Source organism: Penicillium maclennaniae (assembly GCF_028827695.1).
Source record: "Penicillium maclennaniae strain IBT 15551 chromosome Unknown utg000003l:1.0-5670915.0:1.0-5674809.0, whole genome shotgun sequence".
Lineage (NCBI taxonomy): Eukaryota > Fungi > Ascomycota > Eurotiomycetes > Eurotiales > Aspergillaceae > Penicillium > Penicillium maclennaniae.
Window position 1 is genome coordinate 5500137 of NW_026623215.1, and position 24753 is coordinate 5524889.

The 24753-nt window shown below is 50.7% G+C and overlaps 12 protein-coding genes across 12 annotated transcripts; 5 read left to right on the top strand and 7 right to left on the bottom strand.

Annotated features, from left to right (window-relative positions):
• Nucleotides 1–132: 132 nt before the first annotated feature.
• Nucleotides 133–1740, bottom strand: N7477_004151 (flavin-containing monooxygenase; the record flags this gene model as incomplete). The annotated part of the gene is made up of 2 exons (XM_056965814.1): nucleotides 133–1404; nucleotides 1465–1740. The coding sequence occupies 2 exons, from the start codon at nucleotides 1738–1740 to the stop codon at nucleotides 133–135; spliced, it is 1548 nt and encodes a 515-aa protein (XP_056825767.1).
• Nucleotides 1741–2586: 846 nt separating this feature from the next.
• Nucleotides 2587–4759, bottom strand: npl4 (nuclear protein localization protein 4; the record flags this gene model as incomplete). The annotated part of the gene is made up of 5 exons (XM_056965815.1): nucleotides 2587–2871; nucleotides 2939–4093; nucleotides 4123–4402; nucleotides 4462–4592; nucleotides 4661–4759. The coding sequence occupies 5 exons, from the start codon at nucleotides 4757–4759 to the stop codon at nucleotides 2587–2589; spliced, it is 1950 nt and encodes a 649-aa protein (XP_056825768.1).
• Nucleotides 4760–5524: 765 nt separating this feature from the next.
• Nucleotides 5525–6186, bottom strand: pst2 (putative NADH-quinone oxidoreductase Pst2; the record flags this gene model as incomplete). The annotated part of the gene is made up of 2 exons (XM_056965816.1): nucleotides 5525–6106; nucleotides 6160–6186. 2 exons carry the CDS (start codon nucleotides 6184–6186, stop codon nucleotides 5525–5527), a joined length of 609 nt encoding a protein of 202 aa, XP_056825769.1.
• A 1047-nt stretch (nucleotides 6187–7233) lies between these two features.
• yth1 (cleavage polyadenylation factor RNA-binding subunit YTH1) lies at nucleotides 7234–7869 on the bottom strand (the record flags this gene model as incomplete). Its single annotated transcript, XM_056965817.1, has 1 exon — nucleotides 7234–7869. The coding sequence occupies one exon, from the start codon at nucleotides 7867–7869 to the stop codon at nucleotides 7234–7236; it is 636 nt and encodes a 211-aa protein (XP_056825770.1).
• A 528-nt stretch (nucleotides 7870–8397) lies between these two features.
• N7477_004155 (uncharacterized protein) lies at nucleotides 8398–9458 on the bottom strand (the record flags this gene model as incomplete). The annotated part of the gene is made up of 2 exons (XM_056965818.1): nucleotides 8398–8975; nucleotides 9044–9458. The coding sequence occupies 2 exons, from the start codon at nucleotides 9456–9458 to the stop codon at nucleotides 8398–8400; spliced, it is 993 nt and encodes a 330-aa protein (XP_056825771.1).
• A 1997-nt stretch (nucleotides 9459–11455) lies between these two features.
• On the top strand, nucleotides 11456–12739 carry N7477_004156 (glycoside hydrolase family 18 protein; the record flags this gene model as incomplete). Its single annotated transcript, XM_056965819.1, has 5 exons — nucleotides 11456–11643; nucleotides 11723–11747; nucleotides 11808–12042; nucleotides 12092–12208; nucleotides 12294–12739. 5 exons carry the CDS (start codon nucleotides 11456–11458, stop codon nucleotides 12737–12739), a joined length of 1011 nt encoding a protein of 336 aa, XP_056825772.1.
• Nucleotides 12740–13164: 425 nt separating this feature from the next.
• Nucleotides 13165–15206, top strand: N7477_004157 (putative acyl-CoA dehydrogenase; the record flags this gene model as incomplete). The annotated part of the gene is made up of 3 exons (XM_056965820.1): nucleotides 13165–13273; nucleotides 13334–13613; nucleotides 13685–15206. 3 exons carry the CDS (start codon nucleotides 13165–13167, stop codon nucleotides 15204–15206), a joined length of 1911 nt encoding a protein of 636 aa, XP_056825773.1.
• A 362-nt stretch (nucleotides 15207–15568) lies between these two features.
• Nucleotides 15569–16708, top strand: N7477_004158 (uncharacterized protein; the record flags this gene model as incomplete). The annotated part of the gene is made up of 2 exons (XM_056965821.1): nucleotides 15569–16025; nucleotides 16080–16708. The coding sequence occupies 2 exons, from the start codon at nucleotides 15569–15571 to the stop codon at nucleotides 16706–16708; spliced, it is 1086 nt and encodes a 361-aa protein (XP_056825774.1).
• Nucleotides 16709–18821: 2113 nt separating this feature from the next.
• Nucleotides 18822–20093, top strand: N7477_004159 (uncharacterized protein; the record flags this gene model as incomplete). The annotated part of the gene is made up of 1 exon (XM_056965822.1): nucleotides 18822–20093. One exon carries the CDS (start codon nucleotides 18822–18824, stop codon nucleotides 20091–20093), a length of 1272 nt encoding a protein of 423 aa, XP_056825775.1.
• A 134-nt stretch (nucleotides 20094–20227) lies between these two features.
• Nucleotides 20228–22306, bottom strand: N7477_004160 (transcription factor domain-containing protein; the record flags this gene model as incomplete). Its single annotated transcript, XM_056965823.1, has 4 exons — nucleotides 20228–21205; nucleotides 21264–22098; nucleotides 22156–22220; nucleotides 22271–22306. The coding sequence occupies 4 exons, from the start codon at nucleotides 22304–22306 to the stop codon at nucleotides 20228–20230; spliced, it is 1914 nt and encodes a 637-aa protein (XP_056825776.1).
• Nucleotides 22307–22410: 104 nt separating this feature from the next.
• On the top strand, nucleotides 22411–23239 carry N7477_004161 (enoyl-CoA hydratase/isomerase family protein; the record flags this gene model as incomplete). The annotated part of the gene is made up of 2 exons (XM_056965824.1): nucleotides 22411–22578; nucleotides 22637–23239. 2 exons carry the CDS (start codon nucleotides 22411–22413, stop codon nucleotides 23237–23239), a joined length of 771 nt encoding a protein of 256 aa, XP_056825777.1.
• Nucleotides 23240–23454: 215 nt separating this feature from the next.
• Nucleotides 23455–24448, bottom strand: N7477_004162 (PIG-F family protein; the record flags this gene model as incomplete). Its single annotated transcript, XM_056965825.1, has 3 exons — nucleotides 23455–23611; nucleotides 23675–23961; nucleotides 24014–24448. 3 exons carry the CDS (start codon nucleotides 24446–24448, stop codon nucleotides 23455–23457), a joined length of 879 nt encoding a protein of 292 aa, XP_056825778.1.
• Between the last annotated feature and the right edge of the window lie 305 nt (nucleotides 24449–24753).

Below are 24753 nucleotides of genomic sequence, written 5' to 3' on the forward strand. Positions count from 1 at the left end.
TAGAACCACCATGTCACACCTGAGGTCCCATTTTGAACATTTGTCTCCACTACACGATCGAGATAAAACAAAACAAGGTCATGGCATTTTTTTTTTGAGAGAAATGCTTCGCGAGCGATAGTTGGCCGTTCTTTAATCATGTTGGTCCGACAGCTTCTTGCGGAGAGCCTCTTCTTCCCTGACAATCTCCAATGGAAGTGTCTGCCCGATGCCGAAAAGAATAAAGAGTGCCCACTTCCAGCGGAACGGATTGATCAGTACAAGAAACACAAACCAGTATAGAAGCTCCGTGTATGTAAAGAAATCGAACGCTCCGGGCGGTGCTCCTTGTTTCATCCAACGAGTGAAGTCTATCCAGGTCTTCATTCGGCCCTCTGTGGGTTGGGTGAGCGGATCGGTCAGGAACATCATCAAGAACCGCGTGTAAATCCCAATATGAACATTCCCGACCGTCCCAATAGCATTGACGTAGGTGCTGTTGTTGGCGCAGATGCTGAGGTGTTTGGGCGGGAAAACTTGGAGATACCAATCAGGAGGGGAGTAGTTTTCCTCGAAGACATCCTCCGGAAGGAAGGAGAGCGATGGTCGTTTGAATCCAGTCGCCATGATGATTACATCGCCTGGAACGACTTTTTCGCGGCCTGGTCCTCCTTTGGGTACATCCTGCGATCGGTGATTGAACATGATACCGTTCTCTTGCACTGACAAAATATCGCCACGTAGCCAACGTGCTTTACCCTTCCGAATGAGCTTGAATAGATCAGAGTTTGCCATAGGCGTCGTGGTAAACAGGCCACTCTTGGGTGCAATGTCCTGTAGGTCGCGATAGAAGAATTTGCGAAGGAGCCACTCGGGCACCCACGCCAGAGATGTCTCCTCACCCCAGATGTTGCAGGCCAGCAATGACTGTACCAGGATATTGCGCGGAATGATCCATTTATCTGACCGTGAGAGAACATCGATCTCAGTTGCTCCAGAATGAACTGCAAATTCTAGAGCTTCAATTGCGCTTGCACCACCTCCGACGACGAGAACTCTTTTCCCTTTGATGTCCTTGCCATCGAGATCTGACGAGTGGCATATGATACCGTTGAACTGATCTTGATCTGGTAAAGAGGGCATTTTCGGGTCTCCACAAACTCCGACGGCCGTGATCACGCCGTCAAAGCTCCCGTATTTCTCGGGGTGGTCATTGATCACCCACTTGCCAGACGACTTGGCCTTCTTGATTGACGTGACTGGCGTTCCGAATTCAGTGCGATTTTCTAAACCATATCGTTTCCACAGATCGACAATCTGCTCGCGAATCTCGTGTTTGGTGGGGTAGGCGTGTTTGTATCGCACGGTTGGATGGAACCGATACATGATGCTGTGAATTTGCAATGCCGATGTAGAGTTGACGCGCTAATGAGGGTAAGTGACGGATTGACAAAAGCTGCACGAGCAACAAATTGTTGAGCTTACACTCCAAATACCGCCCAACCCCTTCTCCTTCCCGCGTGCCTCGAAGATTTGCACCTCGAAGCCATGGCTCATACAATGCGCCGCTGATGAGATACCCGTTAAGCCGGCACCGATGATAGCGATTTTCCTCTTTGGCAAGCCTTTATCGAAGCGGTTCATTGGAGACGCCGAGGGCCCGAGAATCCAGGCAACAAAATTCTGAGCAATAACATAGAGTGTGGAGAAAAGATAGAGCAATGGGTTCGTAACAAGGAGAGTAAACAATGATTGAGCCATGGTCGCATTGAATGGCTTCTGGGCACGTATGGGTCGAAGATGCAGAACGTGTAGGAGACAACGTGCAAGTAGGATTATATAAAAGCCAGCTTAGCTTACGTCGAAGTACAGCGTCGGGTTGCAAGAACCAACGAAGTGACGTTTTCCGGGATCATCAGACTCATTGTGCAATCAGATCATCCTCGTTTTGTTCCTCCCCGCGGATGACGTCAAAGGTGACTACAAGATCCAACTTCCTGCACCTGAAACGTGCTTCAAGGATTTATCGGCATGGGGCAAAAATCTGTCTGCAAGAAGCATATACTATCTCTACCGTAGAGAATATAGCCTTGAGATTCGCTTGACTAGTCTTCTTGTTTTGGCTCTATATGTATAATCTGCAGGGCGGGAAACCTTCGCAGCGGGAACATTGTGGCCCTCGTTGTGTATTTAGCTTACGTACTCAAAGCTGATGTCTGAAAGGGTGGAATCTGGAAGCCTGACTGGATGGATCGAAGACACATTTTCTATTTCGTGGGAGCTGTCAAGATAGGCAGTGGATGCCAAGGCGTTTCAAGTCATGAAGCCGTAGAAGGCTAGCTATTTCGATGTCTGAACGACCGACACCTAGCCCTGTCATCTTCTTGGCTTTGCCGCTGACCATCAACCCACTCAACATCGTCGAGAATAATCCGGGTTTGCCGAAAATGGGGAGGTTGAGGGGGGGAGGGCGCCTGCAAAAAAGGTCTTTGAGGATTTGTTGCATGTCAATCTGCGGTGACCGCTATGACTGAGATCGATAGGAGACGACACGAGCGAGGATCAGACGGCGATTCAAATCGCGATGTGACGGCTGATAGAACGAAGTCACTCTAGACTAGTTCCCTTGAACCTCTTAGCTAGCTGTTCACCGTCGGAGTTGGGAGTGATGGAGCGGGGAATGTGGGCAGCGGGTGAAGCGAGTCGTCGTTTCCCAGATTGGGAATTGTGACGAGACGGATCAACCGCCGAGGGCCAGGGGCGCTTAGGGGGGCGCTCACCACTCTCCTGAAGAATTGTCATCAAGGTTGCCCATCCAGGGGTATTCAACAACTGCATTCCATCGGCCGGGGAATGACTTGTAGCGACTCGACAGAGAAGGGCTTCTTCATCCTGTAGTTGACTTGCTGTTAGTGCTGAACTTAACAACTACCTGGAAACTTTCATAAGCGGAGCTGACCTTGCTGAATGTGGAAAGACCGTGCAGGAAGGTCAAGAGGTGGAAGTCAGAAACGCCTTGAATGGCCTTATCAGGATCTCCATGAGACATGAGCTTTTGGGCCACATGTCGCAACTCCTGACTCTCGCCGATTACCTCTCGGTTTTCGATGGGGAAGCGACTGTTGGTGAATAGAGGAGTGGACTCTGTAGGGAAACCATGGGTGAGGGTCACCAACAAAAAGTCGACGGGGAAACTTGGTTTTGCGTTCTCCTGGACACTGGCACCGTGCTCGTTGATTCTGCGGAAGAAAACCTCAGGAATATACCGGGTCTTGCTGCCCAAGTCGTCGTCATCTTCAGATTGAACCAGCATCACAGTGGGGTCTGCCGATGGTTCGATGATATCGGCACGGATCATCTCCACTGCGGAAACGGTCGCCTGGTACGAGCTCACGGTAATGGCCCCTGTCTCATCTCCGCTGAGCACGCAGGTTACAAAGTCGGAGCCGAAGCGCCCAGTGCGACTCCATTTGGTTGCCTTGAGGTTCTGGGCCTGGAGTCGCGAAGCAAAAGCAATCTCGAGAGATGACAGGTAATAGGAGTCGATGTGTCGTTTGCATATCACGGAGCCATCCCCTTGACCTGCATCGAGGAGATCCGTGAAGATAACTCCAACCTTTTGCAACCCGCAAAGGCTCGCCACTTCATCCACTTCCTTCTCGTTATGCCAATCATGAAGCGTGACGCCGTCAATCTCTCCCATCTGGGGAGGTTCGTAAATTGCCTGGACAACTGCCTTGACACCCAGCGGCACCTCCTTATATTCTTCGTACGTTCCGTACAGGAATCCCAGCCGTTGGGCCCCAGACTTGCGCCAGAAATCAAGGAGTGAATTGATGAGATCAGGGGAGGAGAATTCCACATGGTCAACCATGCGGAACTCTTGGGGTTGCAAGCTAATGGCACTGGGCTGACACTTGGTGCAAATGCCCTCTGGCCACTGAGGGTGCCCGGATGGGCAGTCCCGCCGCACTCGGTAGAACGGTTCTTGCAGTGGTGGTAGATATGAGCTCCCAGCTTCGGGTTTGTTGGTAGCGGCATTAATTTTCCGCAGGTATGAATGGAAGGAAAGATGCTTGATCTTTTTCTCGGCGAGGTAGTTCTTGTCGTATGGCTCCAGCGGCATGCAGTAGTCACACATACCCGTGGACCATGCTTGCACATTCGCTGGTCTTGGTTTCGTTTAATCTTGCCGTCCGTCTTGTCCAGCAGGTTGTCCAAAGGCGACTGCTTCACCACATCCCAAGGATTTTTAATATTGACCGAGGGAGATGTGGGCTGTGTGCGGAGTGGTACGGTCTGTTCCTGCGGCACCGAGGTCCCATTCAGTCGACGCTCGGCAGTGGTCAATGTAAGGCCGTTGGAGGTGCCGTTTTGCTTTGCAGCGCGCTCTTGATACCCAAGAAAGAGCTTATCACCATGCCTTGCAAACCTCGATGATTAGCAATGTGATCCAGCCGGGGCGATTCCATTCGATCTTACTTGAGACCAACTTGCTCGATAGAAACTTCGCCTAGGGCCTCGAGAACTCTCTCTTCACCTCCGGTGCCTATCGGGCGATTAGACAGGGTAATGGATGACGGTTCGACATCTGACGGTAGATGCTCCAGGATCTAAAATTAAGATTCGTAAGCTATGTGCGAAGTCCCAAACGGTCTCCATAGAGCTGAGCAGGCAATACCTTTTGCTGAATGGAGGGAAAGAGGTCTTGCGGGTTCACAGTGAAGCGAAACTGGCCGTTCCGACTCTCGAACCGAAGGAGGATCGGCCGTGACGCCATGGTAAGCTGCTTTGGTAGACGAGGGATGAGAGAATGACGAGAGAAGATTATAGAGAGCTGAACAAAGATAAACTAGGTATGAGGCCGAAGACGCATAGCGCGGAGTTGAAGTCAAGCTGCCAGAGAGCTTCTCGATGTGACGTGACTGGCCGGCGGGCGGTATGGTTTTGCAATTACATACACGGCGTGAGGCCAGGCAGCGAGGGGCGAGTAAGATTGGTAATCATGTTACCTCACGGGCGTCGATTAGTTGATTAGAAAACTAAATTTGAGATAATTTTTGGAGAAATGGGCTGAGAAGAGGAGAAGATGACCGAGAGCTCTTTCACGGCATGCAATGAAATTTAGAGACAGCATGGGCTAAGGTGAATGGCCAAAGATTTATGGCCACCTAGGGAGTCTACAACTACCAAGTAATTATCCAGTACAGAAAAGCGATCAGTGATGACGAGAAACCTCGTGTCTTCATTTGAATTATCTATAATACCAGAAGGCAGTAATGTATCCATGTTATCATTAAAATTCGAAACGCCCGGGAACGCCTCAGGATCAGAAAAGAAAGAAAGAGCGAATTAAGAATGTGTAGACTTCACATTACATGATAGTACACTTCTTGGGGAGACCGCAGGGACCCTCATTGCTCTTTTCCTCCTTTGCTGCTTCCTGGGTACCCTGCTGAGGCTGGGCAGGCTGCTCGGTCTTCTTCACAGCCTGTCCGGACCCAGCAGCCGAATCCACGGGCTTCGATTCGGCACTGCCATGCAGTCACTGGCTGCCCTTGGAGACAGTTTCGTAGAAGGCCTTGCCCTGAATCTCGGCGATTTGGAGCTCGAGGGCGGAGGGCTGGCGAGAGCCATCGGCACCGGCAAAGGTACCAGCACCCCAGGGGCTACCACCGTGGACCTCGTCGAGGTTGGTGAGGAGAGGGAAGGCGGTCTTGTAACCCAGAGGGACAAAAAGGAAGCCGTGGTGGACGAGGGTGCTCATCGAGGAGATAGCAGTGGACTCCTGGCCACCACCGGGGGTGCCGGTGGAAACGAAGACACCAGCGTGCTTGCCCCAGAAGCCGCCAGTGGCCCAGATAGAGCCGGTGGCATCCCAGAAGGTCTTCCACTGAGCAGGGAAGTTACCGTAGCGGGTAGGAATACCGAAAAGAATGGCATCGTACGCCAGGAGGTCGTTGGGCTCAGCGATAGGGTAAGAAGACTTGGGCGGGGCGTGCATCTTGACCAGAACCTCGTCGGAGAGGGTCTCGGCGATCTGGAAGATGTCGGCCTGGCCGCCGGCGGACTCAATGCCCTTCTTCTCAGCCTCGGCCAGCTTCTGGATGTGGCCGTAGAGCGAGTACTGCATAACCGTTAGTCGTGGAATCTCGCGGGGGTAATCAATGGCATACGTACGAAGACGATAGCAACCTTGGGAGCCATGGTGAATGTATGAGAAATGGATTGGGATGAACAACGGCGTAGCAAGGGCGGGAGGGTACGAGGTTAAATAGTCGAGCCCCACCACAGTGACACCATTATCGCTCTCCCAACTATGCACCGCCAATTGTCTAAGAATTAGCAAAGCACAGCAAAGCTTCCCAGTCCCATTGGAAGCTATCAGTCATCGATGACTGAGCAATCTGTGCCGATTATTGGACCGCGTGGGTCCATCCGGCTGTAAACGGAGTCAATCGAGTTTAGTCGCGGTTAGTCGAGTCTGACCGATTTCTGACAAATGGGTCTCCAGTCTCCCTGGACCTTAGGGGTCCAATGACTCCACGTTGCCAGGGAGGCGGTGAGCTTTAATTTTCCCCTGCAGTACACGATTCGCCTCCCCCTGCATTCGCTTACGTGCTCTTCTGCCGTGTCGGATATATGATAGTTTCTCACACATCACGGTACACGGGCATGATGTCATGACTCGGGATACCAAAAGTTCTCGAGAAGATGGGGACACTACAGACCCTGTGGACCCAACCAATGGGATTTGTGTCTACTGCGAGAATGCGAGAATGCAATTATGCTACGTAATTGAAGGTGAGAAGGGCCATGCAGGTCTGGCCAATTGAGCTTGGCGGCTGGTTCTCGGCCCTAGCCCCAAGTCATACATGCCGTTGTCATATGGGGAAATTACGGAATATACTAGAACCGCTCGAGATACTGGAAGTAGGTACGACTCAGTTTAATATCATTGGTTGTATGTGATCATGAAGTAGATGGGTATCGTGAGACTAGGCCACCCGGGACCGTCGGTATAAAGGACATCAATATGCTCTTGCGTCAAAAAAAAAAATGGAACAAACGCCCCTTCACACCGTGGAAATGCAAGGCCATCCTTCGTGGTCCTTTTCAGACAAGTTCAACCCCTTCCTCGCCCGCGATAGCGGCCGCGCATGAAGCCACCGCCACGCCCGCGTTCATTCCGCCACTCGCGTTCTCGCTCCTTCTCCCGCTCTTGCTCCTCCCGAATGAGTGCTCGCTCATGCTCTAGCTCCTCCTCGGTCTTCTCAGTCCGCATTGTCGGACGTGGCAGATTTTCCGTCCACGGGGGTGCGCATCAGCACATGCCTTGCCCTCGGGACAGAATCCAGCGAGGTAAAACTTGCAGAGTTTACGGCGCACATGGCGCTTGGCACAAAGAGGTCCCAATTCACAAAATCCTCGATCGTAGTGTTCGCATGGAGGTAGGCGAGCCTCCTCACGGACGTGTTGATACAGGCAGTCGTCGCCGTTAGGGCAGTATCCTGACCGCGAGAAAGATTGACATTCCGGCATGCGGCGCAGGTTGTACTCGTGCAGATACTCGCATTTCAGCCCCTTCTTGCACAAGCCCTTCAGGAAATGCTTGCAGACAAGCGAGCCGTGTGTCGTAGAGGGTGCCAACCCGGAGGCAGTGGTAGTGGATGTAGTTACGCGCGAGGGAGTCGGGTGTCGGTCCGGGCAGGCAGGTCCCAGCGGGCAGTGGCCTTCGCTGTAGGCTTTGCAAACGGGAACATCGGTGGCGAGGCCAAAGCCGAAGCTCTTGCGGAGGAAAGGAGCGAAGGTAAAGTTGTTGTAGCTAGGGTCGCGCGTGGGTTCAGCATTCAAGATGCGTGCGGCCGCGCTTTGCACGTCGGCTGACATGGTGACTTGGAATCAAAGCAAATAGGCTTCGATATCTAGTGCTCCGATGGGAAGGATGAGTGTCTTGAGGGACAAAAGTATTTGCAACAGAAGCTATGTCCACACCAAGTGTCAAGAATTAAAAGACTAAGCCAGAATTGTGAAATGGAAGCTCGGAGACGATTCCTTGCCGCCTTATAAATCAGGCTGTATTTGTCCTGTTTGCATCCGTTGATTGGCCCTTGTGCTTGGAGATCACTTTCACTCACTTTCACTCCAAGTCATTAAATCAGTCTACCTAGCTTCGTGTATTCTATGATTCAAGTCAGTCAAACTAGGTACAGCACGATCGATGATATGATCCGAGGGTCTGCCTAGACTTTATACATTTAGTTCTTCTCAACCTTCAGGTCACTTCGCTTGACATATTTGTGCTGCGCAATTACATACTAAATACTCGCGGAAAGAGTGAGGCCCTTATCTCCAGGTACATGTGGAATTTCCCCGTAGTCCAGCTGTCTGACAATCTTTCCCTCTGAGCGCACAGACTTATTGATTGACAAAGCTCAGTTGCTGATCCACCACCTCCCGCACCATCTGTTCCAAAGAGCGCCATTCAATCTTGAGATCTTTCTCGGCCTTGGTGGTGTCAGTTGGCCAGGAACTTCCTTCCATATCAGTTGCAATCTTGGCTCCGAGATTGGGGTAGTGCTTTTTCACGATGTGCGCCACATCGCTCCATGTTGCCTTGTTTCCAGATATCAGATACTTTGAGCCGTCGGCGATTTCCGGCTTCAAGGCCCTAACATGCGCGTCTGCCACATCCTGGATATGAACACCGGTCACTGATCCAACCGGGCTACCAGTCATGATTGTCTGCCAGAGCAGTCCATTCGAAGAGGAACTAATCTGTTCCGCGGAAGTCTGCACCGGGTTGTGCCCGAAGACGAATGATGGGTGAATAGTGACCAAAGCATAATGCGGCTTGGTATTCTTCCAGAAATTCCAGGTTGCGTTGTTAGCGAGCAGCTTAGATGCGCAGTAGAGTCTTATGGGTGTTCCAGCAGGATTGCTGGGATCTGTGAAATCGGCGTTTTCATCCACGCTCAAGTCCCAGTCGTTGTCCTCTGGAATGTAAATCCTTGTAAGCACTGTAACCTGCCAGTTGCCATTTATAAAATATTCAAGAACTAACCTTTGATGACTCCACCTTGAGGAACACCATTCAATGGGACCAGAGCCGCAACGGATGATGTGATAACGACCTTCTTGATACTGGGCACCCGAGTAGCTTCATTCAAGACGGCAGTGGTACCTTTTACCGCTGGACCGAAATACGACTCTTTCTCGATGCCATGGGTTAGAGGCGAGGCAAGATGCAAGACGTAGTCTGCACCATCAAGTTTTCCTTTGAATGCGGCTTCGTTGGTGATGTCGGGGACAATAACATATTCAACGTTTTGGCTGTACTCCGATAGAGCAGCCTCGAGAGCCTCCGATGGCTTTCGGAGACAGACTCGCAATTTGTATCCGGCTTTCAGGGCTGCAAGAGCAGTGGCGCTTCCAATGAAGCCGGTTGCGCCCGTAATAAATATCAAACCAGCGGCCATTTTTTCGTTCGATGATAATTTCTTGGTAAAGGATGTCTGTCGCCGATGTCTGAAGTTCAGAATGAGATGAATGGGATACTTGGATGGGTATGCTCTCCTGACTTTATAGAATCCGTGTGTATCCAAAGCTCAATACTTTCAAGTATTATGGGGCAACCTGACTCATCACGAAGTTGATGAAAATATCTATAAATCTTCGTGATTCTATCTCTCATACACAGATTACACATGAAGCTGACGATTCAGGGTACGCCACGGTGAAACACTTGGCAGACTCTTCCAAGCTCAATGCCGAAGCTTACTGATCCTAGCCGAAATGCCAGTTCGGGTATCACATAAGTACCCACAGGCAGCACGATGTTTATCGGTATGATGAGGTGATAGGGTCATCAGAATATTGCTGGTGGGGACATTTTCTGATTAGTGGCTGGCCCGATTTCCGTATCACGCTATCATCCCGAAAATCGATCTGAACTAAGGACACCTAGAAATGTAGTGAAAACACCGCGCGCAAACAAGTTGAGATCAATTTCAAGTAAATGCTTACCCCTGGGCGTGTCTCCTCGCTGATTGATTCCTTCAAGACAGGCTATGGTGCAGGATGGTGGACCCACATCATCTCATAATTTTCATTCGAGTTCACTTATTCGAAAGATGCTAGAATATTTTTCATCCGATGGTGTAAGGATACGCCGATTTCTCAAAAAATCGCCACCTACTATGCAGACTAGACCGGAGCGACAAGGCCAAGCAGCGCTTCTAATGCAGCGTTGACAGCACCATGCGCCCACTGTTTAGATTGATGGATCTGCTTCAACCCAACGCATCTGACCATCCGTAGGCAGAGATCGGATTTCTCACTGCTTTTTGAATTGGGAACAAAAAGTGGAGCGCTCCGTCCCACAGAATTGGATTTCTGCTTCGAAGCATGGGGCGCAGAACTCTTTGATCGCGGTCACTCGCACCTGATAGAATTGATCAATGGCATTAGCGACCGCGTGCCTAGCTTGAACCATGCTCACGGAGCATACGGGGAAGAGTTATAATAAGAATTGCTCTTCCTCCAATCCGTAAGAAGAAAATCGATGCCAGTTACCTATTTCTTATTGCATCGTGGGGAAGAGACAGGGGGGAGAAGGCTGCTGCACCGCCTCAAAATGGATTCAACCAATCATTCCACGTGCAGATCGATCTGAGCGGAAGGATAAGAAAGTCAAGATCGAGCGAGTGTCGCGACCACTGTCTAGTCCAGTCACTGTCTCCACGTGTATTCATCATGGCTCCCCTGAAGGCCATCCCACAAGCTTGATGTAGTATGCGCCGCCCAATCCTAGTCCCTTAGGGGGCGACGATCCATTATCTACCTTGGTGTAAATCTCTAGACTTGGGGTGCATGCGCTCCCCACAACTTGGGCGAATGACATGTTGCTGATCAAAGCTGACTGCAAGTCCTGATGCAATCTCATCGCATATATGAATCGGGCTTGTAAGTGGTCCCTCATTGCGGGCCCGGAGAAGCGCTCAGGGTGCTTTAAGATCTTGAGCGAGTCATAATCATCTAGCAAGGTGCAGTATGCACATTGGTGTACCGCAAATATCATTTTCTCAGTCCGCCCAGACACGATGCCTTGTCGGCGCTGAAACCCCTCAGCCCCGCTCCAATAGAACCGGTCCGATGATTACTGAGACCGACAATTCATGAGAAAAAGACATCTCCCGTTGTCAAAGTCCCCGAACGCACGATTACAATCTTATTCTTCAGGATTGAGAGTACTGAGTCACATCCAGTTGCCCGAAATGTGATCACCATTGCCAACACGTGACGAATTTCCCCAAAAGGGAAGACACCTGCCTGTCCATCTTGTTCTTGCCTGATCTCGAATTCCTCGCTTCATCAGTGCGTCTGGGCAAATTCAGATGATACACTGATATTATTCCTTCTTTTCTTCAGATTGACCTTCCCCTGTCTTGCCTTTCCCTCTTACGCTAACTTCCCCATGCTTTCTGCTGCCAAAGGAATCTTTCGTCGGCGGCCCGCAGTTGACCCCGCCAATGCCGCAGCCTCATACGAGGTGCCTTTGTACACGAATGCGGCATACTATCCCAACTGGAGGATCTATCGCAAGCAGCCACCTTCGTCCCTGCGTCTGGGTTTCGTATCTCACGTGTTTTACGCATTTGCTTGGTACGTAGCCAATCATCGGCCTTCCAGATCAGTCACGTAGATAAAGAAAGCGCTAATCTTAATCACGCCATCCTTGCAGGGTCAAAGAAGATGGCACTGTCTATGTAAGTCCTGGAAAATGTGGCGCGATCTTTCAGGGTATGCTGTGCTAATCGAGGTTGTAGTTAAGTGATGAATGGGCTGATACCCAGATGCCGGTTGATGGCGCCGAGGGCTGCATACAAGCATTCGTCCAACTCAAGCAGCAATATTCGAAAATGAGGGTCATTCTTTCTGTCGGTGGTGGTGGTAAAGGAAGTGAGAATTTTGCTGTTGTAGCCCGCAGTCGTTCGGGGTTGGAAACGTTCGCTCGAACAGCGCGTGCGTTGGTTGACCAATATGGACTGGATGGCATTGATGGTAGGTTTGACTTTTTTGAAGATTGAATCTTGTCTCATCTTTCATATAGTCGACTGGGAGCACCCTGCAGACCCGCAGCAGGGCAAGGACTACGTCCGTCTTCTCGCCAAATTGCGAGAAGTCCTGCCTGCTCCTCGATATGTTTTAGCAACCTGCCTCCCGGCGGGTCAATGGGCGTTGCGAAACATTGATCTGTCCGCAGCACAAAGGTACCTGAGACATGATCAATCTCATGGCCTATGACTTTGCAGGCCCGTGGGGCCCTGAGACCGGCCACCAAGCCCAACTTTACGGTACACCGACCTCCGGGTACTCGGCCGTGGACTATGTGTTGACGCAGGGAGTGCCCTCGCGAAAGGTCATCCTCGGTGTTCCGGTATATGGCCGCTCATTTCTTGGAAGTACTGGGCCTGGGCAGCGGTATACTGGAACCGGAGGCGAAGACGGTGTGTTTGATTACAGCGATCTACCGCGCCCAGGAGCCCAAGAAATGCACGATGAACAAGCTGGTGCTGCGGCTTGTGTAGGTGCAGATGGCGGGTTTGTTACTTACGATATTCCTGCTACGGTCAAGCAGAAAGCAGAATTCGTGATCTCGTCTAAACTTGGGGGAATATTTTATTGGCACATCTGTTCCGATGCTAGAGGCTCTCGCAGCTTGATCGAGACTGGATACAACACACTGCATGAGATGTGACTGGGTATATGGTGACTCCAAAAGTGATACCGGAGAGAGTCTCTAATCGAAACCAACTCTAGGTGCCTTCCTGTAGAAAAATATTTCTACTGTCCAAAGACCATCATCACCTGGAGAAATACCCGGTGATTTCCACCTTTTTTTTTTTGAATTAGTGACAAGTCAGTCATCATTAGCACATCGTATTCATGGTTCCCATTCGGCGGTTTTACGGCGAATCGTGGACCTCCACACGGCAGTAACATGGGGCGAACCGAACGCCGAGGTCCAAGTGCATGAATGTGCCAATACGACGAGTAAACTTTGGTAGCGCCCCTCTTTTGACATAAGTGAGATAAAGCTCATCTCATGTCCGCTGCTACAACCGCTTAAAGTACCCCAGGTATTCTGTATCGACCATCCCCGCATTTCACCGGATCTCCATTATGCCATCGCCACCACAGCCCGCATCTGCAGACACCGGGTACATCACTGAACCAAGTCCTTTAGAGAATACATACACATCGGATACAAGCTTACAGCGTGCTTTGAAATGTCGGTCCCATTTAATATTTGGAGAGACTAGCCTTGATTCCTGTCCTAACTTTTGCCTAGGGTATCTCCCATCCACAACACTCGCATCCGTAGAAGTACACTTGAGCCGCCTCGGCGCCGAGGCGATCTCCGACCAGGTTCGGGAGTGGAGTGCTGATGCTGAACGGAATCAACCTTATGTCAAGAGCCACAATGTCTGGGGAAAACGATATGACTATGAACGACTGATCACTACTGAAGGCTGGAAACAGCTCGGTCACTGGGGAGCTCGCAATAAGATCGTCTCCGCAGGTTACGACCTGACTCTGGGATTGGAACGGAGGACAGTCCAATATGCACTGTGAGTGAAAAATCTTTATCCCATCAACTATTGGAGACTTTTATAAGGCTGTGGGCTGATCAGAAATCTAGAAACTACCTCTACGCACCTTCTTCGGGTCTGTACTCCTGTCCGATTAGCATGACAGATGGAGCCGCTTTCATTCTCTCATCGAGGCTTCATGATTTACATCCTACGCATCCATTTCATACTGCTTACAAACATCTGATTTCTGAGAATGACAATCATTGGACTTCGGGTCAGTGGATGACAGAGAGGGCTGGAGGAAGCGATGTTCAAAACACGGAAACTTGGGCAACGTACTCTCCTCTGACGAAATTATCCAATCAAGACCCTCTCGGAGACGGGGATTACTTGATCAATGGATTCAAGTTCTTCTCGTCTGCCACTGATGCTCAAGTGGCTTTGTTGCTGGCCAAAGGTCCTTCGGGGAAGCTTAGCACTTTCCTGGCACCTCTACGAAGGACAGTATCCGGGGACGATGGTACAACTCGACAGGTTTCTAATGGTGTGAGAATCCATCGGTTGAAAAATAAACTTGGAACAAAGGAACTACCGACAGCTGAACTGGAGCTGACGGATATGCGTGCCCATCTGGTGGGGGAGATTGACCAGGGAATAGTCACCATTGCGCCTCTACTTAATGTGACCCGCATTCACACGTTCATCGGGTCTCTGTCTGGCTGGCGTCGTGCGCTCAGTATCACGAAAAGCTTTGCAAAAGCTAGATCGACCGTTGGAGAGCCCCTTTGGTTGATTCCAATGCATCTGCGTCTTCTTGCTGACTTGGAAGTTAGACATCGTGGCGGTTTGAACCTTGGGTTCTTTACGGTCGCCGTGATGGGACTCGTTGAGAACAAGGTGTCTCAGCCATCAGAGTTGGCACATATGCCTCGTCCTGGCAAAGAGGCCAATGTCGTGTTCAGAACACTGACAGCCACTACAAAAGCCGTTGTCAGCAAGATGTCGATTGCTGGAATTCAGGAATGCCAAGAAGCTATGGGCGGTGTTGGCTACATGGATGAAGCAGATGAGCCTGAATTCAACATTTCAAGAATTCTTCGCAACACCTCGGTGAACTCGATTTGGGAAGGCACGACTAATGTCCTGGCCAGTGAAACTGTTCGTTTCCTCTTAAGATCGGAAAACATGAACATTTTCGCAGCATGGTTAGACCGCATCCTAGCTTCACTGCACACTTCAAGTTTGCGTGATAGCTTGACTGCCGCTTGGTCCAAATTACGAGCTCGGTTCCCCTCAAAAAATAAGGCACCGACTGCAGTCCTTGCTGATGCCCGTCGCTATATGTTCACGCTCGCCTGGATCATGTGTGGCGCACTCTTGGCCCTCGATGCCGAAAGAGACCAAGATGGCGTGAGCATGGAGATTGCGCACCGCTGGGTCCTCAAGGCCGAAGGAGGTGTCGGCGATTCTGTTTTCCATGATATTGTCACCGTCAGAGACCATGGAGTTGTTGATGCGGACGGTGAAGATCATCTACAATGGGATTGTCGTCTTGCATGGGGCTGTGAACTGCCGGCTCACCGGGCATCTGGCCACAGGTCTCTGCAAAGCAATAGTTCGAAGCTGTAACACCATTCTGGGATTAGTTTCTCGCAGATCATACATAGTGAAATCATGCAGCGGAGATTGCGGGCATTTGGGATCTTGTTTTTCTCTTCAGGCTGTCGATAATTACACTGTGAAACAATGACCAATGATAGAACCTTATTACCCCATGAACTGGCCCATATCAATTAGCCTGGGCAATTACGATATCAATAGGAGGAAACACACGTCAAAACTTGATGTAGAGGCGACTCTTGGCAAACGGAGATGGCGGAGTGGCTGGTGAGAACCTCGGGTTCTTTCATTCCCCACGAAATAACATTCTGGGCACAACCGAGCACCATCTATCAATCCACCGGGACAAAGTGTGATTTGAAGAGCTCGAGATGTCTGAGCTCCATGCCGACGCACCTCGACTGACATATCGGTCGCTCCCGATACTGGTCAGCTACATCACTCTCGCCGCGGCCCTGGCCCTCAATGCCTGCCGAGCTATCCACAAGCGATACCAAGCAAGAGAGAAGGCAAATGACTGGGCATCACCCGCAAGGCGCGCACACTTCTTCATTTTCGCGGTTCTGGCGATCCTGAGTCTCGGCGCAACGTGGTTTTACATGTTTGCATTCTTCGCACATTCATACCGCAATTGGGAAGAGACCCGCGGCGTTTCTGATTTACAAGGAGCCGAGGTCTCCATTCTGTTCAAATTGGAACTATGGCTGCAGAACGCGAAGTTGTTTCGAGAGGCCTGGGAAACTGTCATCGAGACCCCTGCGCGATTCTGGTGGAGTGGCCAGATCTTCCTGTGGACAACAGGGTGGAGTGTTTTTCTGGGTATCATGGGTACGCCACCTGGTCGATCTAACAATCTCATTTGCGACTAACTGTCCGAACCAGCTCGGAGATATCGTATCTCGCATGCGTGGGCCTACATGCTTCTGGGCCAGATTGTTGCCATCTCATTCGCCCAGAACTTGTTTTTCGCGACCATTCTTGTCTCTAAGGAACCAACTCCAGCGAAACAAGACGAAGAAAAGGAGCCTAGTGAGGGTTTTTCGTGGTCGCCGCCCTTGTACAGTGAAATCTTGCCTGTGGCCATCTCTCTACTGAGCACGGTGGCAGTCCCAATGGTCGCACATACCAAATACTTTATGGCCACTTTGCTCATTCCACATCTCCTGCTTTTTGTCCCTGCAATCCTTCGTCCCAGTCGCTCAGAAAAGAACCGAGTCGCTACCAAGACTCGCAGCAGAGCCCAAGATGCGGATAACACCACTCGGCGATATATTGTCTTCTTCCAGTTGCTCGCCGCAATTTGTGTTCTTTTGCAAGCCCACTCCACGCTTCAGGTTTTGGAGCACGCGGAAGCGGGGGAATATCGAACGTTGACCCGGGTTTTATTTGCCGCAATATACGAGCATCCGGCCGTGAGTAGCGTCAGCTGGGATGTGATCTTTTGCACGGTAACAGCAATGGCTTGGTTCTCTGTGAACGGAGGCGACCCAAAGCGCATGCTGGGTAAATAAGTTCCCTGGAAAGGAGATCATGAGCAAGCTTAAATTACTCCCATGCTTCTGCCTCGAGTTTCATGGCATAGCTTTGGCTATACATCTCAACTGTGTCTGAAGGAGCGATGATCTCAGCAATTAATAAATGACCTTAAAGAATCATAGATATGCTGTGCGATCTATTCTATTTACCATCGGTTACAATTCCTGCCTCTTTGTCGGATGCTTGCTTGGCTGCCCTTTCCAACTTAGCTTGCTTCACAGTCGCCGTTCGACGTGTTAAATATACAGATTTTGTTGTACCGTCGGGGGAGGGATGTAAGTCAAAATGGCTCTAGAAGGACGGTTATAACTTGCCCGCAGAGGATGAACGCACGACTCTTTTGAGCGATGTGTAAGGTTGTTTGAGAATGAGGGCACTTGATTCTACGGCAAGATGATGAGCACGCCACTTGATTTCCAGATGCAGTAAAATGTGCACAAAATCCGAAATATCTTCAATGCACTCAAGGTCAAGCCGGACGTCTTTCTGATTCCAATCACCGGGACATCCGAGTAAGTTTTTCCCAGCTTTGACAACTTAATGTCACTGTCTCAAGCTCACGATAAGCTTGAGTTCAAGAGAGTGCCCTTCTCCCATCCGCGATACATTCTTTACACCAGCGGCACGACGGGTCAACCCAACTGCCTTGTCCACATTTCCATAAGAAATTTTGCAGCATAAGAAATTGGCTATGCCGCACAACTCCCTCACTGTCCACGATATCGTATTTCAATAGTAGCATCTCATGGGTGCTATGGAATATTATGATCGGCCGTCCATGGTCGCGCCAACTCTGATTCTATACGACGAGTCACCGTTCTTGCCGGCTGCAAGGGCAATAGTGAGGATTGCAGAGTCTCATCGTGCCACACGTATTGGAGCTGTTTGCCTAGTTATTTACAAGAGCTGGAGTTGACTCGTTGTGTCTCTAGAACAGAGTTTGACCTTTCATCTTTGCGAATGGTTCAGACGGCCGGTTCGTACTTGGGCGCTGACATGTTTCCACCAGATATCCCTCTCACCAGTGTTACCGGTGGCACAGACTCGGGACGTCTTGGATCGGGACTGACCCTGCTGGTCTTTTGAACCCTGGAGAAATCCATTTACCAATGTTAGGATAGGACGTGGACGTGGTAAATCCCATTGCGGCCAAAGTCCGTAAAATATACTGGGAAAATATGGTGAGTTTGTCTATCGTCAGCCTTTCCCATCCATGCCTGTGTTCTTCTGGGGCGACAAAGATGGAACTATGTACAAAAGCACGTATTTCGATAAGTTGGAGGGCTGCTGGGCTCAGCATGACTGGGCGAGCTACAAGTCGCAGACGAAAGGATGGCAAATTCATGGAAGAAGGTTAAATCCATGTTGGACCAGCCGTATGCTCCAGGCTCTCGGGACGTGATGCTCACGCAATTCTTGACAGTGATGGTATTTTGAATCCGCAGGGTATTCGATTTGGATCCTTTGATATACTCGATCACGGAGTCCGCACCATTCAACGAGTCAATCTCAATTACGCTATGTGTGGGTCGGCGAAGACATTATGAGGCCGACGAGTCTGTCTTCTTGTTTGTGGTATTGCAGCCTGGCTATTTGTTTAGTGATCGTCTGGCCCTCAAAACATAAGATGCGATCCGCCAGAGTCTAAGCAGCAAACACGTTCCTCGCTTTCTTATCGGGGTCAAGGAGGTATCGATATTACAATGAATGGCAAGAAAGTCGAAATCTTAGGGAAGCAGGACGTGTCCACTGGCGAATTGCCCAAATCCATCAGCAGCACGGTGGCCAGTGGCCAACCTAGAGTGTTTGGGAAATTTCAGGCAATGTGTTGGGCTGGAGACGAAGAACAGAGCCAAGATGTGGACTTGGATAGATTCAAAGAATGTGAATTTGGTCCAGTCGTGATGCCAGTGTAGACATCTTGTGAACACATACACCACTCGTTATGTAACTCGCGATTACCTTTGATGCACTAATTCTGCTGAGTCAACCATCCGGGCATCCGTCCAACGATGTTCGTGTCTCGCGTCTCGTCCATTCGCATCAAGTCCAACATTCGTGTCAAAAGCTGACTCTCATTCACCTTTGATGCTGGGGAGATGGGCGCTGCGACGCGTCCAGCACGGTCGTAGAACCGTCAGTGCCGTACGTCAAGCTACGTGGGATGCGCGCCTCACCCCCTCCTATGCCACTCAATATCTTGCAGTGAAGCGACCTATTGTCGCTCAAGATGTTCGACTGAACTTGTATACACGGACCCGGGGCTTAGCTACTGCCGCGATTCCCAATGTTCTTGTTCCACCGCTCATTTTCGTGGGGCTGCTGCTCTCCCTCTGGCTTTGGAAATGTTTCTGGATCGTCGTGATGCAGGACAAGCTCTTATACCTTACTTGGCTTCCACCTTTCACGCGATCCGACAAGATTGCTGACTATGAAGTCGAATGCAGACCTGTTCAGTGGGAGGAGAAACAGATTCGCAGTCTTGACGGAACCAAGCTAGCGATTTGCGAAGGTCACATCGCCACCATGACCAATGGAGGAGACGCCCAGCGGACATCAAAGTCTCGAAAGCGACGCGTAGTAATTTGCTATTTCCAAGGAAATGGTGGGTCGATGCCAATGCGATTACCCCTTCTATCTCAGGTTCTGCGAACAATCACGGAAACCTCGAAATCAACCTCGAAGGCGCAGCAGAACGAAACCGAATACACCATCGCTGCTTTATCCTATCGTGGCTACTGGACATCTTCGGGTCGTGCTACTCAAACCGGAATAGAAAAAGATGCACAGGCCTTCCTTACCTGGGTATCAGAGACCTATCAAGCACCGGAGATCGATCTTGAGATCGTTCTTTGGGGTCACAGCTTGGGCGCTGCCGTCGCCAGTGCAGCCACCACAGCGTATCTTGCTAGTCAGCATTCCAAGCAGACCTCCACTCGCGAAAGTAATGGCTCACTGGCACCTCTTGTCGGGCTGATCTTAGAGGCACCAACCTCCAGCATCAGAGACATGTTGATCAGCCTTTATCCCCAGAAATGGCTACCCTATCGGTATCTTTGGCCACTGTCCTGGAATACATGGGATATCACCAAGTCTTTGAGCCAGATGGCTCGCTGGAGAGATGAGTCGGACATGGAAGCGGCAGATTCGGCATCTCGTATTCCTCCTATTCTTCTACTGTCTGCTGGAAAAGATGAAGTTGTTCCTTCTTATGTTTCAGTCAAATTAGAGCGATGTGCCAGGTCTCTAAACTTGGATCTTGAGACGAAAGAGGTCGCAGGTGCATTGCACACAGAAGCGCCTCTGAAGCTCGATGGAAGAAAAGCCATGGTGGAATTCATCTTGAGCAAGTCTCGATAGCTATCCTCCACTCTTCATAGGTGTGTCATGCCCAATGACCCAGAATTTCTTCCTTGCACCGGCCAAAGGAATGATGATTTCAAAATCGCTGAACGTTGTGTAGTATTATGGTCGCGTAAAAAAGAAACATAAGTTCAAACGTTGAGGAGCCATGAGCCGCTCCAATCAAAACCCGAGCCCTCCCAATTGGTGCCAAATGGCTCCGGATTGGTGTCAAGAGGGGTAAAATTGAATGTCTCGACCGGCTCATCCAGCCGAGTGTCAAAGACTGGCAGAGAATCGGCGTCTTGCACGTCGGCCATGGTACAGGTAGCCGCGGTGCCTAGAGTAGAGCCTGCGGGTTCAGCGACTTGCCCAATGAGGCGCCACTGCTTGCACAATTTGACGTCGAAACCTTCGAAAAAAGAGGCGGTGTCGAAGTCAAGAGTTGGAGGTGGACCTTCAAAGGGTCCTTGGTCTCGGACTTTTTCGGTCAATTTGCTGAGAGCCCGCAGAGGCCCAACTGCCGAAAGCCACCGTTCCGATAGCTTCTGAAGGGAGAGTTTGATCACTGTCAGCTCGTGTTCGGCTGTAATCTGCAACTGTGGATAACGGCAGCTGGAAAGCAGAGACAATCCGGCACATAGTGGATAAAAGGCAAAGACGGGTCCTAGGTAGCGAAGTTCGTCCCGAAGAAGGAACTCTTCATAGATGCCCGCGATAAAAGAAGACGCCACGAGAGCTCCTGCCGGCGGGACACTGCCTGGTGTAGGTGAGCGATGAAGAATGGTCAATACGACAAAGTACATGACCAATAGTTGCTGAACCTCAAAATTAGAGGTTGTGCTATCTTCCTGAAGGGTAGCGGAGGTACGCAGTTTCGGAAAGACTTGTTTTGCCCATCGATACACGGCGTTTTCCAGATCAACGCGACGTTTTCGAGAGATCTCCTTTCGTAGGTAGTACTCGACAGTATCTCCCAGGTGGCAAGATATCGTGCAATACGCCAAGAAGACTTGTGCTTGGAAATCTTTGACAGGGAAATCATTCATCGAGGGCGGAAGTACGTCGCTATCCCTGAGATTAATCGTTCTCGGTCGCCCGACTCCCACCGATATGACATTGTCTCGAATCTGGAAAGAAAATTAATTAGATCCTTCACTGATGATAGTCACGAAGCTAGACACGCACCACTAAAGACCACCATAAACGCCGACGCAGGCCTCGATATCTTGCGTTGGGCGGGGGCTCTTTGTGAAGACCAATTTGAAAGGCCATGGCCCCCGCGGTTCGAATCCAAAACCCGCTTGTGTCAGTAGACACGTCTTCCGGGCCTACCGGATTATACCAATGCAGTAGACAGGCAGCCACGATCGAGATTAATGCATCGTTGCCACCGCCGAAGAAGAATAAGAGCTTTGCGCGTCGGTAGAAGACCTCGCTGGACCCATAATCCAAATGAGCCTTGGAAACCCTGCTACCGGCTAAGAATATTGACTGTAAGAGGAGCATAGATGGCGGTGCAATTTCATCGAGCCATTTAGGGTCGATGACGGGTGTCCAAGGAACACAGTATTTATTGAAACTGTCCATCAGCTGTCTCTGGACAGCGACCGGAGGGAGTTCAAATGCGCCCTGTTCACGCAACATTCGCAAGTCGGCAGCCGATGCTTGGGGGCTGGTGTAGCTCGTTTCATGGCCGGGCTTTACCATATTTTCATCAAAGGGAACACTGCCGCCCAAGTACTCGCTGCGCCCGCGGTAGCTTTCCTCCTTGATAAAAGACTCGACATTGTTCACGGAAGCTGGCAATGGTAATGGCGATTGCAAGGGCACCGACTCGGGCTGGTTAGATACATTGGGGATTGCATTATCACCGCAGGAGCCACTTGAAGACAAGCGTGGCGCTGTGATCCCGCCCTCGAGGTCGGGAAATTGGGAGCTGCGCCGGCTAATAGACTCAGTAGCCACGCTGCGTTGAGGGGATAAGCTGTTGGTATATCGCTTGCGTTTGCGTGTATAGGGTCTACATAGATCAGTCGTGCACGCGTCACGGGACTTTACTTTTTTTCCTCTTTTTTACCTGCAATCCACATCAGACTTCGTGCAGTTGGTGCAAGGACTGTGAGTCGCCAAATCGCACCGGACCTGGAAATAGTCAGCGATGGGTCCATGCACGGCATCAATGGGGTAAACACCTTTCGTTTATGGCATATGATGCACGCGGTGGACATGGCGGAAGTGGTGGGAAAAGTCAAGTGGGGACGAACCGAGGTTATTTCACGTCAATTTCCCAAAAGCAGTCTCCGACGCTCAACTTTCGTTGCAATGTGCCAACATGATGAATGCGAAATCGAACTCAGGATCGGTCTTGACTGATACATCGCAGCCAGGCGTCACAATTCTCACCATTCATCGACCTCATAGAAAGAATGCAGTGGACCCGTTGACCGCGAAACAGCTCTACGAAGCCATCCTCGCTTTTGAGGCGGATGCGACACAGAAAGTATGCATCCTGACGGGCACCGATACATTTTGTGCGGGCGCAGACCTTCATCAAGTAGCGCAGGCAACAAATGAAAGTCCAGGCGAGAATCTACAACCGGTTCACGGCCGCAACTTGGGGTCCCATGGGCCCATCCAGGCTGGTCATCAAGAAACCGGTTATTGCTGCGGTTGCTGGGTATGCCGTTGCAGGCGGATTGGAACTGAGTCTACTGGCGGATTTACGAGTCGTGGAAGAGGACGCTGTCTTTGGTGTCTTCTGTCGACGATGGGGTGTGCCTCTCATCGACGGAGGAACCGTTCGACTACAAGCAATTGTTGGATTGGGCCGAGCCCTTGATTTGATCCTGACGGGTCGACCTGTTGGAGCTGAAGAGGCTCTCTCGATGGGACTTGCAAACCGCGTGGTCCCCAAGGGCGACTCGTTAAAGCAGGCTCTTGAACTGGCTCGGCAGCTCATTGCATTCCCCCAGCTTTGCCTAAATACCGACCGTCAATCCTGCTACTACAGCGCTTACGATGCCTCTTCTTTCCAGGACGCTATGTCCCAAGAATTCCAGGCCGGGAGCAAGGTCATATCGGCAGAGGCAATTTCAGGTGCCGCCAGATTCAGCCGCGGCTCTGGACGACATGGTAGTTTCAAGGATTTCAGTAAGCTTTAGAGGCTTGCCGATGCATCCAACTATCGCTAGATTGGTAGATATGATGCAGTCAAACGGTAAGTAGTCTAGTATACATTAATTGGGCCGTGCTGTATTAGCTATTCGCAATGACGAGATCTTCCATTTGGTCACACTTTGCCCATATTGCCAATGACCCAAAGGACAGAGCCAACAAGTAATTAGACATTGTCAACGGTTTAAAAGGGGACTTTTCTTCAATTTGTCTTCTTGTCTGCATCTTCGGCTCGCAAAGGCGTAAAATGAATCCGCTTGCCATACAGCAACGGCGTGCGGGACACCAATGATCCCAAGGCATAACCGATGTACGCTCCTACCAGGATGGTGATGGGGAAGGCTTGCCATGGGCGGTCCCTAAATTGGAATTGCAAGTCAAAAAACCGAATCCTTGGTGGCGCCACGCTTCATAGTACTTACCAGTCCAGCGGAATAGGGATGGCTCCAAACCATGCCCCCAGTCCAGTGCCCAGAGCGCTGCCCCAGACTGCATCAACAGGCCGAGCAATTCCCCACACCTCTTTCCATATTTGACCATCCAGACCATGGGTGTAGACTAACGCAGTTGCGGAGAGCAGGGCCATATGGGCGGCGCAGAGCACGGTCTCAGCGTTGTGTGTTGTCAGCGGAGCACCGAATAAGACGAGAAGGACCGCAAAAATGGGGGTTGCGATGAAGGCGGAGATGACGAGAGAGAGAAAAGCCGGCTAATGAAGTGGGTAAGCGATTGAATTGAAGGGTGGACGTCCCAGGTAATACCATGAGTTTGGCAAGTGCTCCGGCCAAGTCGAGCTTGCCGCTCTGATGCTTTCGCCGATATCTAGGCTTGCCTGGACGTAAAGCCACAGAAGGGCTACCGGGCGAGCGCGGTGCAGCTTTCTTTTTCTCTTCGCCGTCCGAGATAGTTTCGGCAGATTGTGTTGACCCGGCCGGTGGAAGACAGAGCATCACATAAAAGATCTGAAGCAAAGCCAGCCATGGCAGGTCTTTCAGAAGTTCTTGCGCAGGGTCCGCAACCAGTTTCTCGAACCGTACAGCACATAGTGTCAGGAGAAGCACTGGGTGCACATATGAGTAACCTTGCGACAGCTTCAAGGGAAGAATAGGGATAGGCGGTGCGCTTGGTGTCTCGGCAGGGGCCTGACCCGGCGAGCCCGGCTGGTTCATAGCTGGGGATGACGTTGCTGAGGCCATAGCAAGCACATTGAACCCGACTTTTTCGTCTTCTCCCCTATGTCTACAAGCTCCGGTTCGCTCGGGACGCGAAAGGGTCGGGGAGCGGAGCTAGTTGTGTTTGGTACGTTTGCACTTTATTGGTGCCTGGAATTTAGGGTAAATGTGTGGCCTCGTACGTCAGATCACAGAGGCACCTAATCAACGCCGTACTGGATTTGACCATCCAGTAATCCCTAACGAATACGTGCGTTTTTGCCAATACCACTGACAGCGAAGCGACATGTGTATAATCTTTTCCATTTCTGATTCTAGTTCAACGGGCG